The sequence below is a fragment of the Hyla sarda genome, chromosome 2 (genome assembly GCF_029499605.1).
Source record: "Hyla sarda isolate aHylSar1 chromosome 2, aHylSar1.hap1, whole genome shotgun sequence".
In the NCBI taxonomy this organism is placed as follows: Eukaryota; Metazoa; Chordata; class Amphibia; order Anura; family Hylidae; genus Hyla; species Hyla sarda.
This window is the reverse complement of record NC_079190.1, coordinates 459,553,850-459,566,961: the sequence shown is the minus strand read 5'-3', so window position 1 is coordinate 459,566,961 and position 13,112 is coordinate 459,553,850. Positions and strand designations below refer to the sequence as shown.

The window sequence follows — 13,112 nt, the reverse complement described above, 5'->3', positions numbered from 1 at the left end:
CTTCCTAAGCATGTCCATTACTGTCTGCCAGGTACGTACTAAAATCATCTTATGGTGGATAAACCCTTTAATTATACACTTTTTTTTGGTAAAGCCAACTTCTGAAATAATAAGGCAGTGTTTCTCAACCAGAATGCCTCCAGCTGTTGCAACTCCGCATGCTGGGAGATGTAGTTTTGCAAAAGATGGAGGCAACCTGGTTGAGAAACACTGCAATAGGTAGTAAAAATTAATCAGTAAAGAAAGTACATTGGGATGTTTGAAATTTTTCATTATTAAAAATATATATATATTTTTTTATTCACTAAATCCCCTTTGAGCCAGTGGTGTTTTCTCAGTTTTTTAAATCAGGTGATGTAGTACCTTGCTTTAGCCTCCAGTTGTCACTATTGCAACTGTTGTCTACACAAAGCATTTGCTGATGACTAGATATGGTCTTATACATCAGGGATACCTATCAGCTATACATTGAAAAGCTATTTTACCAGTTTGCCCGAGAATGCTGGGAGTAATTTTGCAAAAGCTGAGGGCAGACTGGTTGAGAAACACTACCGCAGACTTTAGTGTACTTCCAGTGTTTTTAATCGTTTAACACTGCACAATAGCCATTTTTCAAGACTATATTTGGGGACATTTATCAAACTGTTTAGACAGTCTATATTTGTCTCTTAGAAAAAGTCTCAAGGGGAGATTTACCAAAACCTGTCCAGAGGAAAAGTTGCTGAGTTGCCCATAGCAACCAATCAGATCGCTTCTTTCCTTTTTCAGAAAAATGAAAAAAGTTATCTGATTGGTTGCTATGGGCAAATTAGCAACTCTTCCTCTGGACAGGTTTTGATAAATCTCCCCCCGAGTCAGTCTTTTTAGTTGAGACTTTAAGGAGACTTCTGCTTTAGAGCCCTTCTCCGCAGAAATAGTATAGTGGTCTACAATAGTGCTTAAAATGCAGTGGTCAGGAATTTATCAACTCAGACTTTTATTGGAAAGTCTCAAAAAAGTCCCATCAACGGAAAATATGCAGAAATGTCAGACCTGGCAGAAATATAATCTATGTAAATAGTTATTAGGAAGCCTGTTATCAATTTTTTAGGACATACCATGTTACACAGTGTTTACGTTTACAATTACATTTTAGCTTGAATCTTATCTAATAATATATAAAATCCTAAATTGAGGGAACCAATCATCAGATTTTACCCTATATAACGCTTGGTAGACACTTCTGCCCCCAGCAATGGTGAGGAGATGCTCCCCGCCGCAACTGTAAGTAGTCCCCTGGGCGGGGAACTCCACTCACCTAGTCCTGTGTCTGCGGCCGATAGCTACACCCCTCGGCTTGACTGACGGGCTGCATCATCGCTCTGCTCCATCTTTTTACTCCACCCCACAAAGCATCACGAACAATGGCCGCCACAGAGAACCACACCAGTTTGAAACCTACCATGTGCCAGAGGGCTGGGAGAATGGTAGGAGGAAACCCTTATGCAGTTTCCTGCTAATTAAAAACGCCACCTGGGCCAAATGGGTGGAGCGGAGTGCTGGCAATGGAAGAAGCGAGAGACTATAAATGTGCAACACAAAAAGGGAAACACAGCTGCACATCCACCAAATTATAAATGGTGGATGTGCAGCTGTGCTTCTCTTTTTGTGTTGCACAATTGTAGTCTCTCCCTTCTTCCATGGCCAGCACTCCACTCCACCCATTTGTCCCAGGCATTTTTAATTAGCAGGTTTCCTCCTACCATTCTCCCAGCCCTCTGGCAGGGAGCACATGGTAGGTTTCATACTGGTGTGGTTCTCTGTGGCGGCCATTGTGTCTGTGATGCTTTGTCTGTGGGGTGGAGTGGCCCAGAGCCATGGGCTTGGTCGGGCAGCAGTGGGACTGCCTGGCCGCTCCCCCGTTGGGCATTGGGTCTCGGAGGCAGTGGTCACCACTGGGCGCTACGCCAGTATCAGGTTAGGGACCCACTCTAACAAGGTGGCCTTGACGTGGAGAGTGGGCTTGTACTTGTTGATCAAAATGTATACTAACAACCTATTAGTTTTTGAAGTTATGCTGAGAAGCAAGTAGATTAAATTACAAATGGTGGATGTGCGGCTGTGTTTCTCTTTTTGTGTTGCACATTAACTTTAAATTTGATGGTTAAAAAGGGCGCCACTCTTCACCGTATAAAACTATGTGATAGGAGGTAACACTTTCCACTGTCTCCAGGGCAAGACCCAGTGCCATAGAATCACATTCCATTGTGTCTTGCACTGGAGTCGGGTGCTGTAAAGATGGAGCTGGAAGCTTTGTTGCCTATCCCACAGTTATTTATGGTGAGGAACAGGGAGAACGGCACCCTGGACGGGCAGTTTGGCGCTGAATTTTAAATTTTTACGAATAAGTGCCACAAGATTTGCTAATTTCATAAAAGTTAGGGATACACAGAAACTTTGGCCACAACAGAAGTGGTATAGCCAAAGATCTCAGAGTCGCTCTCCCACAATCGTGCAGTTTTGCAGCTAACCTTAGCAAAAGTGGTGGCGTTGTGACCTGCATGTGGCCATGAATTTCTGGTGGTGATTGTAGTCACTTGAGAGTCACAACAATACCCCATTCACTTAGGTATGCTGTGAAATTGCATGATGCTGGGAGCGAGATACAGGGGCTCATTTACACTTGTGTTATGCATTTCCTTTATTCTGCTCCATCATAGGAGCAGAATCACCAAAACTGATGGAAACACACAGCGGGAGAGATTTATCTGAACCTGCGTAGAGGAAGACTGGTGTAGTTGCTAATAGCAAGATTGCCAATAGCTTCTTTCATTTTTCAGAGGCCTTTTTAAAAATAAGAGAAGGGATCCAATCAGTTGCTATGGGCAACTGCATTACTCTTCCTCTAAACAGTATTCGAAAATATGGTGAAACAGCCTTCTGGCTGCACCATTCGGAATTTGTGCGGTGGACATTCTGCCACAGGAATTGCGTAGCCCAGATTCTGACGGAAGAACGAACATATTCATTCTATTAGCGGAATGCGCCCCGAAAATGCATTTATTGAGATGGTGCATTTCAGAGCCTTCCTAGCGGGGGATTGTTTTGCCATCACCTGCTATGGATGGGATCTCTGCCCAGAATATCTCAGGGCAGAGATTCCTTAGTGTAAATGAGCCCTAAACGTTTGCTGTTCTGGAGGTAATGCTAACAACCTGTGTTATGGAAATTACATTTGTTAGAAAATAAGCTGAATTTGAGAAAGGCAGAGAAGTTTTAGTTTGTATTTTATATGAGTTCTCAGGAAGGAATGACCAAGCTGATAACAGTAGTTGAGGAGTTTCTTGGAGATTAGCCAAGGGCTGAGATAGCTGCCGGTGTCCTCTGGTTAAGAGGTATGTATAATTGTATGACCTGTGACGTACACTAAGTATATACCCAGTCTATAAGAACTGGGTAACTCTGCCTACTAAACAGAACCATGAGATATATTTGTATGTGGGAGGGGAGGTAGACCAACCTTGAAAGAGGAGTCAATTATTTTCTTTTGAATCTGGGACAGTCTCTAATGATTATGGGGGCTGGGGGATGTTTTCTTGTGATCGTGTGAGAAAATGCTGTGTATGTATTTTAAAACAATATAATCTATGCCGTATATCTTGTGTATAAAAGGTGGGTAGCCATTTTCAATAAACAGATCAGCACATTATTGTCTTCGTACCAGCTTGTCTGTGTATTCATTAATGTAGCTTTTCTCATTTGGCCAAATTATACCTCTCATCCTAATTTATACAAACACAGGTGACCTGTAAGTGGCTGTTTATCCAGATCACCAGCGGAGTACAGGAGTGTGATGTCAATAATGTGGACCTGGACTATTCACAGACCTGCTGATGGCTTGTTCTTCATCAGTAATTCCAGTCTCTCTGAACGTCCTGTTTGACTCCTCCAGACTCAAGGCGATGGCTCTCTGTAGATCATCCTTATCATCCCCGGTTAGGTCTATCACATCTGCAAGTAGATGCAACACTTAGTTCAAGACATATAACACAGAGTTACAGAATATAATATGAAGGTCACCGTAAGCATTTCATGAAAAAAATAAAAGCTTATTCTATCAGGGGAAATTGCAGTACTGTTGTCATTTAGGCACTGGGCTGCAGTATCATTTTAGGGAATTAAAGGAGATATCCAGTGGTGAACAACTTATCTCCTATCCTAAGGATAGGGGATAAGTTGCAGATCGCGGGGGTTCCGACCGCTGGGGCCCCCCACGATCTCCTGTATGGGGCCCCGGCAGTCCACGGGAAAGGGGCGTGTCGACCCCCACACTAAGCGACGGCCGACACGCCCCCTCAATACAACTCTATTGCAGAGCCGGAGCGCTGCTTTCGGCAATCTCCGGCTCTGCCATAGCGATGTATTGAGGGGGCGTGTCGGCCGCCGCTTCGTGCGGTGGTCGACACCCGCTATATGGCCGGAGAGCCTGGCCCCCATACAGAGAGATCGCAGGGGGCCCCTGGAATTTGTTCGGTTCAGATGCAGGAAAGCCATCTAGCTGGTCAGAGTCATGTCACACCTTTCACATGTTAGAACCATGTGGCATAAATTACATCTGGATCCTAAACAAGCTTCCTTTAGTCGGATTCCCCTGCCTTATATCCCTACTATGCATGTGAAAAGTCTTCAGGCTTTTTTTTTTTCCCCTTCACATTTTGTTAGGTTGTGCTGAAATAAAAAATATTCAAGTTTAAAGGGGTAGGGGATAAGATGCAGGGGTCTGGCCATATGGCCGGACGAAGCACTTAAGTGTGCGAAACGGAGCTTGTTGCCACTGTACCCCCCTGCTCTTCCCTTTTGTATCCCCCATGTATGTGAGTATTATCGGCATGAAATAAAGCCAGAAGAAATAACTATTTGGTGAGTGACTGGCTGTTCTATTTTCTTCAGATTTTTGACTAGTTAAAGACTGCCTAGATTGGATGCAATTGCTCACAACTTTAGGTCTGTATTGGGGACTTCAAGATGGAAACAAGTGGAGACCACTGGTATAAATGCTCGGAAACCAAATATCACACTATACTCAAGTAGGGCAATTTTACATTAAAGAGGTTGGTCCCCCACTTGGGATCCCCCCCTCTATTTTCAAGAGCAGTGTACAAACAGTGGATTACGCTTTTCCAAAACAAAAAACAGTTCATCATTATATAGATCAACATTCATCTAAACTGTCAACATGGAATACTGCAATTAGGGATGGACCGATATCGGTTTTTTTTTAGGGCCGATACCGATAATCGGTGGAGGTCAGGGCCGATAGCCGATAACTTATACCGGAATATCGGTAAAAGTTATCGGCTATTTATCCCCCCGCGACACTGCTGCAGATCATTGATTTAAAGTGGGCGCTTTAAATCAATGCACTGCAGTGGCTTTTGCGGTGTCATAGGCCGCCGCCGCCACCACCCGCTTCTCTCCCCCTACCTGTCAGGGTGGTCCGGGCCATCCATCCTTCCTGTAGTGTCCGGTGGCATTCCAGGTGGAGGGTGAACCGGTCCGGGCTGTCCTTCTCCGGGGGTGCTCTTCTCCACTCCAGGCAGGCTCCGGCCTAGTAACACAGCATAGACGCCGCTGCGCAGTGACGCCCGTGCGCAGCGACGCACCTGATGTCACGGTGTAGCGGCGTCTATGCAGCGTACTAGGCCGGAGCCTGCCCGGAGTGGAGAAGATGACCCCCGGAGAAGGACAGCCCGGACCGGTTCACCCTCCACCCGGAATGCCGCCGGACACTACAGGAAGGATGGATGGCCCGGACCACCCCAATTACGGATAAGTTTAATTGTGTTTATTGACTCTGAGGGTGGGGGAGGGGCCCGACCGGTATAGCGGTATGGGCAAAAATCCATACCGGTACACCGCCCAGCACTACGGTGGGGGGTGCGACGCGGTGCGGTGGGGCGGTCGCGGGGCATTATCGGCTTATTGGCAAGGTAATTGCCAATACCGATAATGCCGAAAATCGTGATTATCGGCCGATAATATCGGCCATACCGATAATCGGTCGATCCCTAACTGCAATCTCCTTGCAGCGAAAATCACCAGACGGCAATTTTGAAGGCAAAAGAATTGTCTCATTGCAGAAATAAGAGAAACCTTTAAATCTTGACAAAAGAGGACACCATAATGCAGTGTTTTCCAACCAGGGTGCCTACAGCTGTGGCTAAAATTCAACTCCCAGCACCCTGGTTGGGAAACACGGCCATAATGACAGGTTGGGCCTAAAGCAATGTTAACAAGTGTGCCACCTAAGTGTGGTAATGATGATGTATGTGTCCCAGGAACAAGTAGCGGCTCGCGGTGGCATAACTGGTTAGTAATGACAAAACAGCGTGGCCCGACTGGCATAGTTACATGTTAGTGAATGCATGCCGCAGCCTGTTAAACCTGGGGTTAAGGCAGACGTCAGTGATACGGCATCTTGTGTGCTTGTACATGAGCGGCATGTACTGTCCAGCTGACACATTATCTCATACTCAGAAGGTTCCCGAGTCTCAGAGCAGTAAACATCTCAGATAAAGCCTGATGAAGTGTCGTATTTAGAGTCTAATGAGGGACATAAGGAGCACGAACAAGTGACTTCTCATAAACCGGTGGCATGGCCAAGAGATAACAGGAACTAAATAACTTCCCCTAAAATATAGTCATCTACAGCGAACAAATGCCGCCCCTTTCAGCCATCCCTGCTGTCCAATCTGATCCTAGGAAAGCTGAGTGATAGTCAATACAGACAGAATTAATGTATCTGCAGAGGTTATTGACCAAAACACTCCAGCAAGGCATAAATACATCCAGAAGTGTCCAATCCTGAAAAATTTATATATTTTTTGGATAAATTGAACAGATCAGTGTTTCCCAACCAGTGTGCCTCCAGCTGTTAAAAGCACTCATTCATCGTCTGATTAAATCTATTAATTAAATCATTGCCATTTGCAGCACATTGCAGCCAATGTTGATGATTTTAAGTGGCCACACAAACCATTCAGTGATCCTTCTTGTGGCCGGGCATGCAGCTGATCGAGCTCATTTTAATTTTTGAATTTTCATTTATTCTTTTTTGCCTTCTAAGAGCCATCAGGCTTTGTTCACACAGCAGAATTTCCACATTGAAATCCACATGGAAATTCTGCATGTATTTAGCCCCTTAACGACAAAGTCCTGGTGAGCTGGTACTTAACGCACCAGGACGTACATTTACGCCATATACATAACCGCGAGCATCGGAGCGATGCTGGGGTCATGAGCAGCAGGTCCCTGCTGCCGATAGCAGCCAGGGAACAGTCAGTAATAGCAGACATCCGCGATCGCGTGGCTGTCCGCCATTAACCCCTCAGATGCCGTGATAAATACTTCACGTCATCTGCGGGAGTACGGTCACTAAAATGGATGATCGGATCGCCTGCAGCGTTGCCGTTGAGATCCGATCATCCACAACGGCAGACGGAGGTCCCCTCACCTGCCTTCCACTGGTCTTCTGTTCTGGTCCAAGCAGACCAGAGCAGAAGATCACCGATAACACTGATCAGTGCTATGCCCTATGCATAGCACTGAACAGTATTAGCAATTGAATGATTGCTATAAAGTGTAAAAAGAAAAAAAAAAGTTAAAACATAAAAGTAAAAAAAAAAAAAAAAAAGAAAAATCCCCTCCCCCAATAAAAATGTAAATTGTCAGTTTTTCCCCATTTTACCCCCCCCCCCCCAAAAAAATGTTTTAATAAACATGTTTGGTATCGCCACGTGCGTAAATATCCCAACTATTAAAATAGAATGTTAATTATCCCGTTCGGTAAACGGCGTGAACGTAAAAAAAAATAAAAAAAAAATAAAAAGAGTCCAAAACTGCTGCTTTTTATTCCAAATAAAATGTATAAAAAAATGTATTAAAAGTTTTATATATGCAAATGTGCTTTAAAAAAAATTACAGATCACGGCGCATAAAATGAGCCCTCATACCGCCGCTTATACGGAAAAATGAAAAAGTTATAGGTTAGCAAAATAGAGCGATTTTAAACGCACCTATTTGGTTAAAATGTTTGCGATTTTTTTTAAGTACTATAATAATAGAAAAGTATGTAATCACGGGTATCATTTTAATCGTATTGACCCACAGAATAAAGAAAACAGGTCTATTTTACCGTTAAGTGTACAGCATGAAAAAGAAACCTTCCAAAATTAGCAAAATTGCGGTTTTCTTATCAATTTCCCCACACAAATAGTATTTGTTTGGTTGCGCCATACATTTTATGGTAAAATGAGTGATGTTATTACAAAGAACAACTGGTCGCGTAATAAACAAGCCCTCATACTAGTCTGTGGATGAAAATATAAAAGAGTTGAGTCCTTAAGTCCCAAATGGGCTGAGTCCTTAAGGGGTTTAAGTCAATGGAATGCCACAGTTTCATTTACACAGCTGAATTTTCGCAGTGGATATTCCGCAGCAAAAATTCAGCATTCTGCAAAAATAAGTGTTACATTTTTGCGTAATTCAGCTGTGGTAGCCCATTGAAGTCAATGGGGTAATTTTTCTGCGCAAAATGCTGAATTTTATCATGCGATCTTTAAATTTTATTGTGTATATTTTTTTAAATCACTTTTTTAAATCACTTATTAATAATTTTTTGGGGAATGTGATTTGACAAAAGAGCAGCAATCTTGGACTTTTTATTCGTTTACGCTGTACGGGATCATTAACAGACATTTACTCAAGTGCCAATACCAAATATGTTTAATATTAATTTTATTATTTTTACTTTGTGGAAAATTGGAGAAAAGGGGCAAATAAAATTTACATTGGGGGAGGGGCTTATTCACAATTTTGAAACTTTTTTGTTTAACATTTATTTTATACTTTTTATGTCCCCCACAGGAGACTTTTTATAGCGATCATAGGATTGCGAATACTGTTCAATGCTATGCATAGAGCAGTAAAATTGGCAATCTTTCTCTGGTCTGCTAGAAGCCCTGCATTGCTGCAGAAGCCAGGATCAATTATGGATCACAGCATCTGAGGGGTTAATGGCCGACAGCAGAGAAATCGCTGATGTCAGCCATTACCGGCACGTCTCTGGCTGCTCCTGTGCTCGCTTCACGTACAGGACATATATGTACATCCTGGTTCGTTAACCCCTTAAGGACTCAGCCCATTTTGGCCTTAAGGACTCAGACAATTAAATTTTTACGTTTTCATTTTTTCCTCCTCGCCTTCTAAAAATCATAACTTTTATATTTTCATCCACAGACTAGTATGAGGGCTTGTTTTTTGCACGACCAGTTGTCCTTTGTAATGACATCACTCATTATATCATAAAATGTATGGCGCAACCAAAAAACACTATTTTTGTGGGGAAATTAAAACGAAAAACGCAATTTTGCTAATTTTGGAAGGTTTCGTTTTCACGCCGTAAAATTTATGTTAAAAATGATGTGTGTTCTTTATTCTGAGGGACAATACGATTAAAATGATACCCATTATTACATACTTTTCTATTACTGTTGCGTTTAAAAAAAATCACAAACTTTTTAACCAAATTAGTACGTTTGTAATCCCTTTATTTTGATGACCTCTAACTTTTTTATTTTTCCGTATAAGCGGCAGTATGGGGGCTCATTTTTTGCGCCATGATCTGTACTTTTTTTTGATACCACATTTGCATATAAAAAACTTTTAATACATTTTTTATAATTTTTTTTTAAATAAAATGTATAAAAAAAGTAGCAATTTTGGACTTTTTTTTTTCGTTCACGCCGTTCACTGTACGGGATCATTAACATTTTATTCTAATAGTTCGGACATTTACGCATGGGGCGATACCAAATATGTCTATAAAATTTATTTTTTACGCTTTTTGGGGGTAAAATATGAAAAAATGGACGTTTTACTTTTTTATTGGGGAGGGGATTTTTTACTTTTTTTTTTACTTTTACATTTAAAAAAAATTTTTTTTTTTTACACTTGAATAGTCCCCATAGGGGACTATTCATAGCAACACCATGATTGCTAATACTGATCTGATTTATGTATAGAACAGATCAGTGTTATCGGCGATCTTCTGCTCTGGTCTGCTCGATCTCAGACCAGAGCAGGAGACGCCGTGAGCCGGACGGAGGAAGGTGAGGGGACCTCCGTGCGGCGTTCTGAATGATCGGATCCCCGCAGCAGCGCTGCGGGCGATCCGATCATTCATTCAAATCGCACACTGCCGCAGATGCCGGGATCTGTATTGATCCCGGCACCTGAGGGGTTAATGGCGGACGCCCGCGAGATCGCGGGTGTCGGCCATTGCCGGCGGGTCCCTGGCTGCGATCAGCAGCCGGGATCAGCAGCGCATGACACGGGCATCGCTACGATGCCCGCAGTTATGCACAGGACGTAAATGTACGTCCTGGTGCGTTAAGTACCACCACACCAGGACGTACATTTACGTCCTGCGTCCTTAAGGGGTTAAAGGGGTACTCCGGTGGAAAACTTTTTTTTTTTTTTTTTTTTTTTAAATCAACTGGTGCCAGAAAGTTAAACAGATTTGTAAATTACTTCTATTCAAAAATCTTAATCCTTCCTGTACTGATTAGCTGCTGAATACTACAGTGGAAATTCTTTTCCGTTTGAAACACAGAGCTCTCTGCTGAATCACAAGCACAGTGCTCTCTGCTGACATCTCTGTCCATTTTTAGGAACTGTCCAGAGAAAAAGGAAATCCCCATAGCAAACATATGCTGTTCTGGACAGTTTATAAAATGGACAGAGATGTCAGCAGAGAGCACTGTGCTCGTGATATCAGCAGACAGCTCTGTGTTCCAAAAAGAAAAGAATTTCCGCTGTAGTATTCAGCAGCTAATAAGTACAGGAAGGAATAAAACATTTTTAATAGAAGTAATTTACAAATCTGTTTAACTTTCTGGCACCAGTTGATTTAAAAAGGGGTTAATCATGTGGCAATGTGCTGTAAGTTGTCAGAGATGTCAATAGTTTCTAACAACAACCAATAAATTAGATAATGCAGCTCTAGACTGTAACTTATGGATATCGATGCATGTGTCAGTAACACAATGTAATCACAAGTGTACTCACCTTCTCTGAACATTATCTATCTCTCTATCTACAATCTTCGAGGAGAACCGAACTCCACAAACATATTGTACAAGCTGGTACAGCCGGGTCAGGACTCCCAAGTAGACCAAAGAAATTCAGCAACACTCTGGTTCAGATGAATTGGTGTTAAGCTTTATTCATAAAACTAACTAGTTAACATGAAGGAGTCTTGTTTGTTATCTGAATTAACCAGACAAATCGCTCCACCCACTAAGAACAGCCATGCATATTACAAACGAGATTCCTCCATCCTAACTAGTTACGTGACCCCCGACACATTTCTCTTGATGAATAAAGCCTAACAACAATTCATCTGAACCAGAGTGTTGCTGAATTTCTTTCGTCCATCTACCTACCTACCTACATCTTATATCCACCTACCTACCTATGTATCATATCATACCTACCTACCCCTTTATCACATATCATACCCATTACCTCATACCTAGCTACCCATCTACCCCACACCTAGCTGCCCATCTCATACCTACCTATCCATCTACCTCATACGTCTACCTACTTAGCTATCTCATACCTATCTAAGGTTGGGTTCACATCATCATGTTTTTCCCTAAACGGGACCGCATACGGCTGGGGGGTGAGCTAAAAACTTGCGCTCCCGTATCCCTGCCGTATGCGGTCCTGTATGTAAATAATTTCAATGAGCCGTTTTTTCCCGTATGCGGTTTTCTACCGGACCTAAAACAGTGGTTGAGTACATGGTAGAAAACCGCATACGCAGAAAAAAAATTACCCAATCGGTTCACTCCGGTAGGCTCATTGAAATGAATTACATACGGGACCGCATACAGCAGGGATACGGGAGCGCAAGTTTTTAGCTCCCCCCAGCCGTATGCGGTCCCGTATAGGGAAAAACATGATGTGAACCCAGCCTAACACATGCAAACATTGTTTAAAATTAAGCCACCCAATTAACAATAAACTGTATCTGAAATTCCTCAAGTACACACACCGCTTCTTTAAGGTTGTTTGGTTTACAGCAAATTTGAAGGGACCCTATTTTTTACAATGTTATGTAACTTGAGAATGATTATGGCTGAGCAATTGCACAGTAGGTACAAGGCCTTATTTTCAGGGTCAGAGACAGTAGACATACGGTTACTCAGGATACAGAGCTTATATTAGCACTTGGTCAATCATTGATACCTACTGTACATTAATAGAAATATGGCTGTAGGAAAGTTGTCTCTAAGGTGCAAGATCCCAGCTACAACACCATAACATCTGACATGTCTGCTGTAGAAAAACAAGTAAAAGTGAATAACACCTACTTGTGTCGGCCTGGCTGCCCACGCTGATGTATCGGTCATTGTTGGGGATCGCTGTCTGGTAGTAGCTTGCTTCTTCTGGCTGAGGGAGCTTGGCATTGTTTGCCGTGAGAAATGCGACAGCTAACTCCAGATTTCCATTACTATCCTGGAAAATAAAAAAAGGGAATCGCATTATTTCAATGAAATCAAAAGGCTAGAGAAAAAAATAAAATAAAAACCTGTACATGTGCGCAACTCCCACACAATTCCTTTTTTTAGATGTACTTTAGGTTTATTTATACAGCATAATATATTGAGTCAGGTTCATCATCTATTCTGCAATAAAAAATTCACACAATAGTAATAGACACTCGGCAAAGAGTTTAAGAAAAAGAGCAGGTAGCACGCTACAAGTGATTCCCAATTAAAGTGTCTGCAGCTGCTGCAAAACTACAACTCCCAGCATGCTGGGCGTTGCAGTTTTGCAACAGCTGGAGTCACACTGGTTGGGGCACATTGCCCTACAACGAAAATTACGTACAACATCTCAATGACTGATCAACAGGTCTGATAAGTATTCAGCAACAAGACATTCAGTAACACTTCTAAATTGGTGCTGGTCATGTGATGTCCACACTGGCGATGGCTTATTATTCCAGGCAGATTCCGCTTGCAGCACTTTTTCCATTGGTTTCAATGGGATTCTCCTGCTCT

At 42.6% G+C, this 13,112-nt stretch overlaps 1 protein-coding gene across 5 annotated transcripts in view; it reads right to left on the bottom strand.

The window, feature by feature from the left end:
- Positions 1-13,112, bottom strand: part of USP25 (ubiquitin specific peptidase 25) — a 149,928-nt gene that overhangs the window by 90,255 nt on the left and 46,561 nt on the right. For all 5 annotated transcript variants that reach the window (XM_056559404.1, XM_056559406.1, XM_056559408.1 and 2 more), the window contains 2 exons: positions 12,420-12,564; positions 3,867-3,990 (listed from right to left, as the gene is read on the bottom strand). In XM_056559404.1, coding sequence (XP_056415379.1) covers positions 3,867-3,990; positions 12,420-12,564 — 269 coding nt within the window. The remainder of the gene's footprint in view (positions 1-3,866; positions 3,991-12,419; positions 12,565-13,112) is intronic.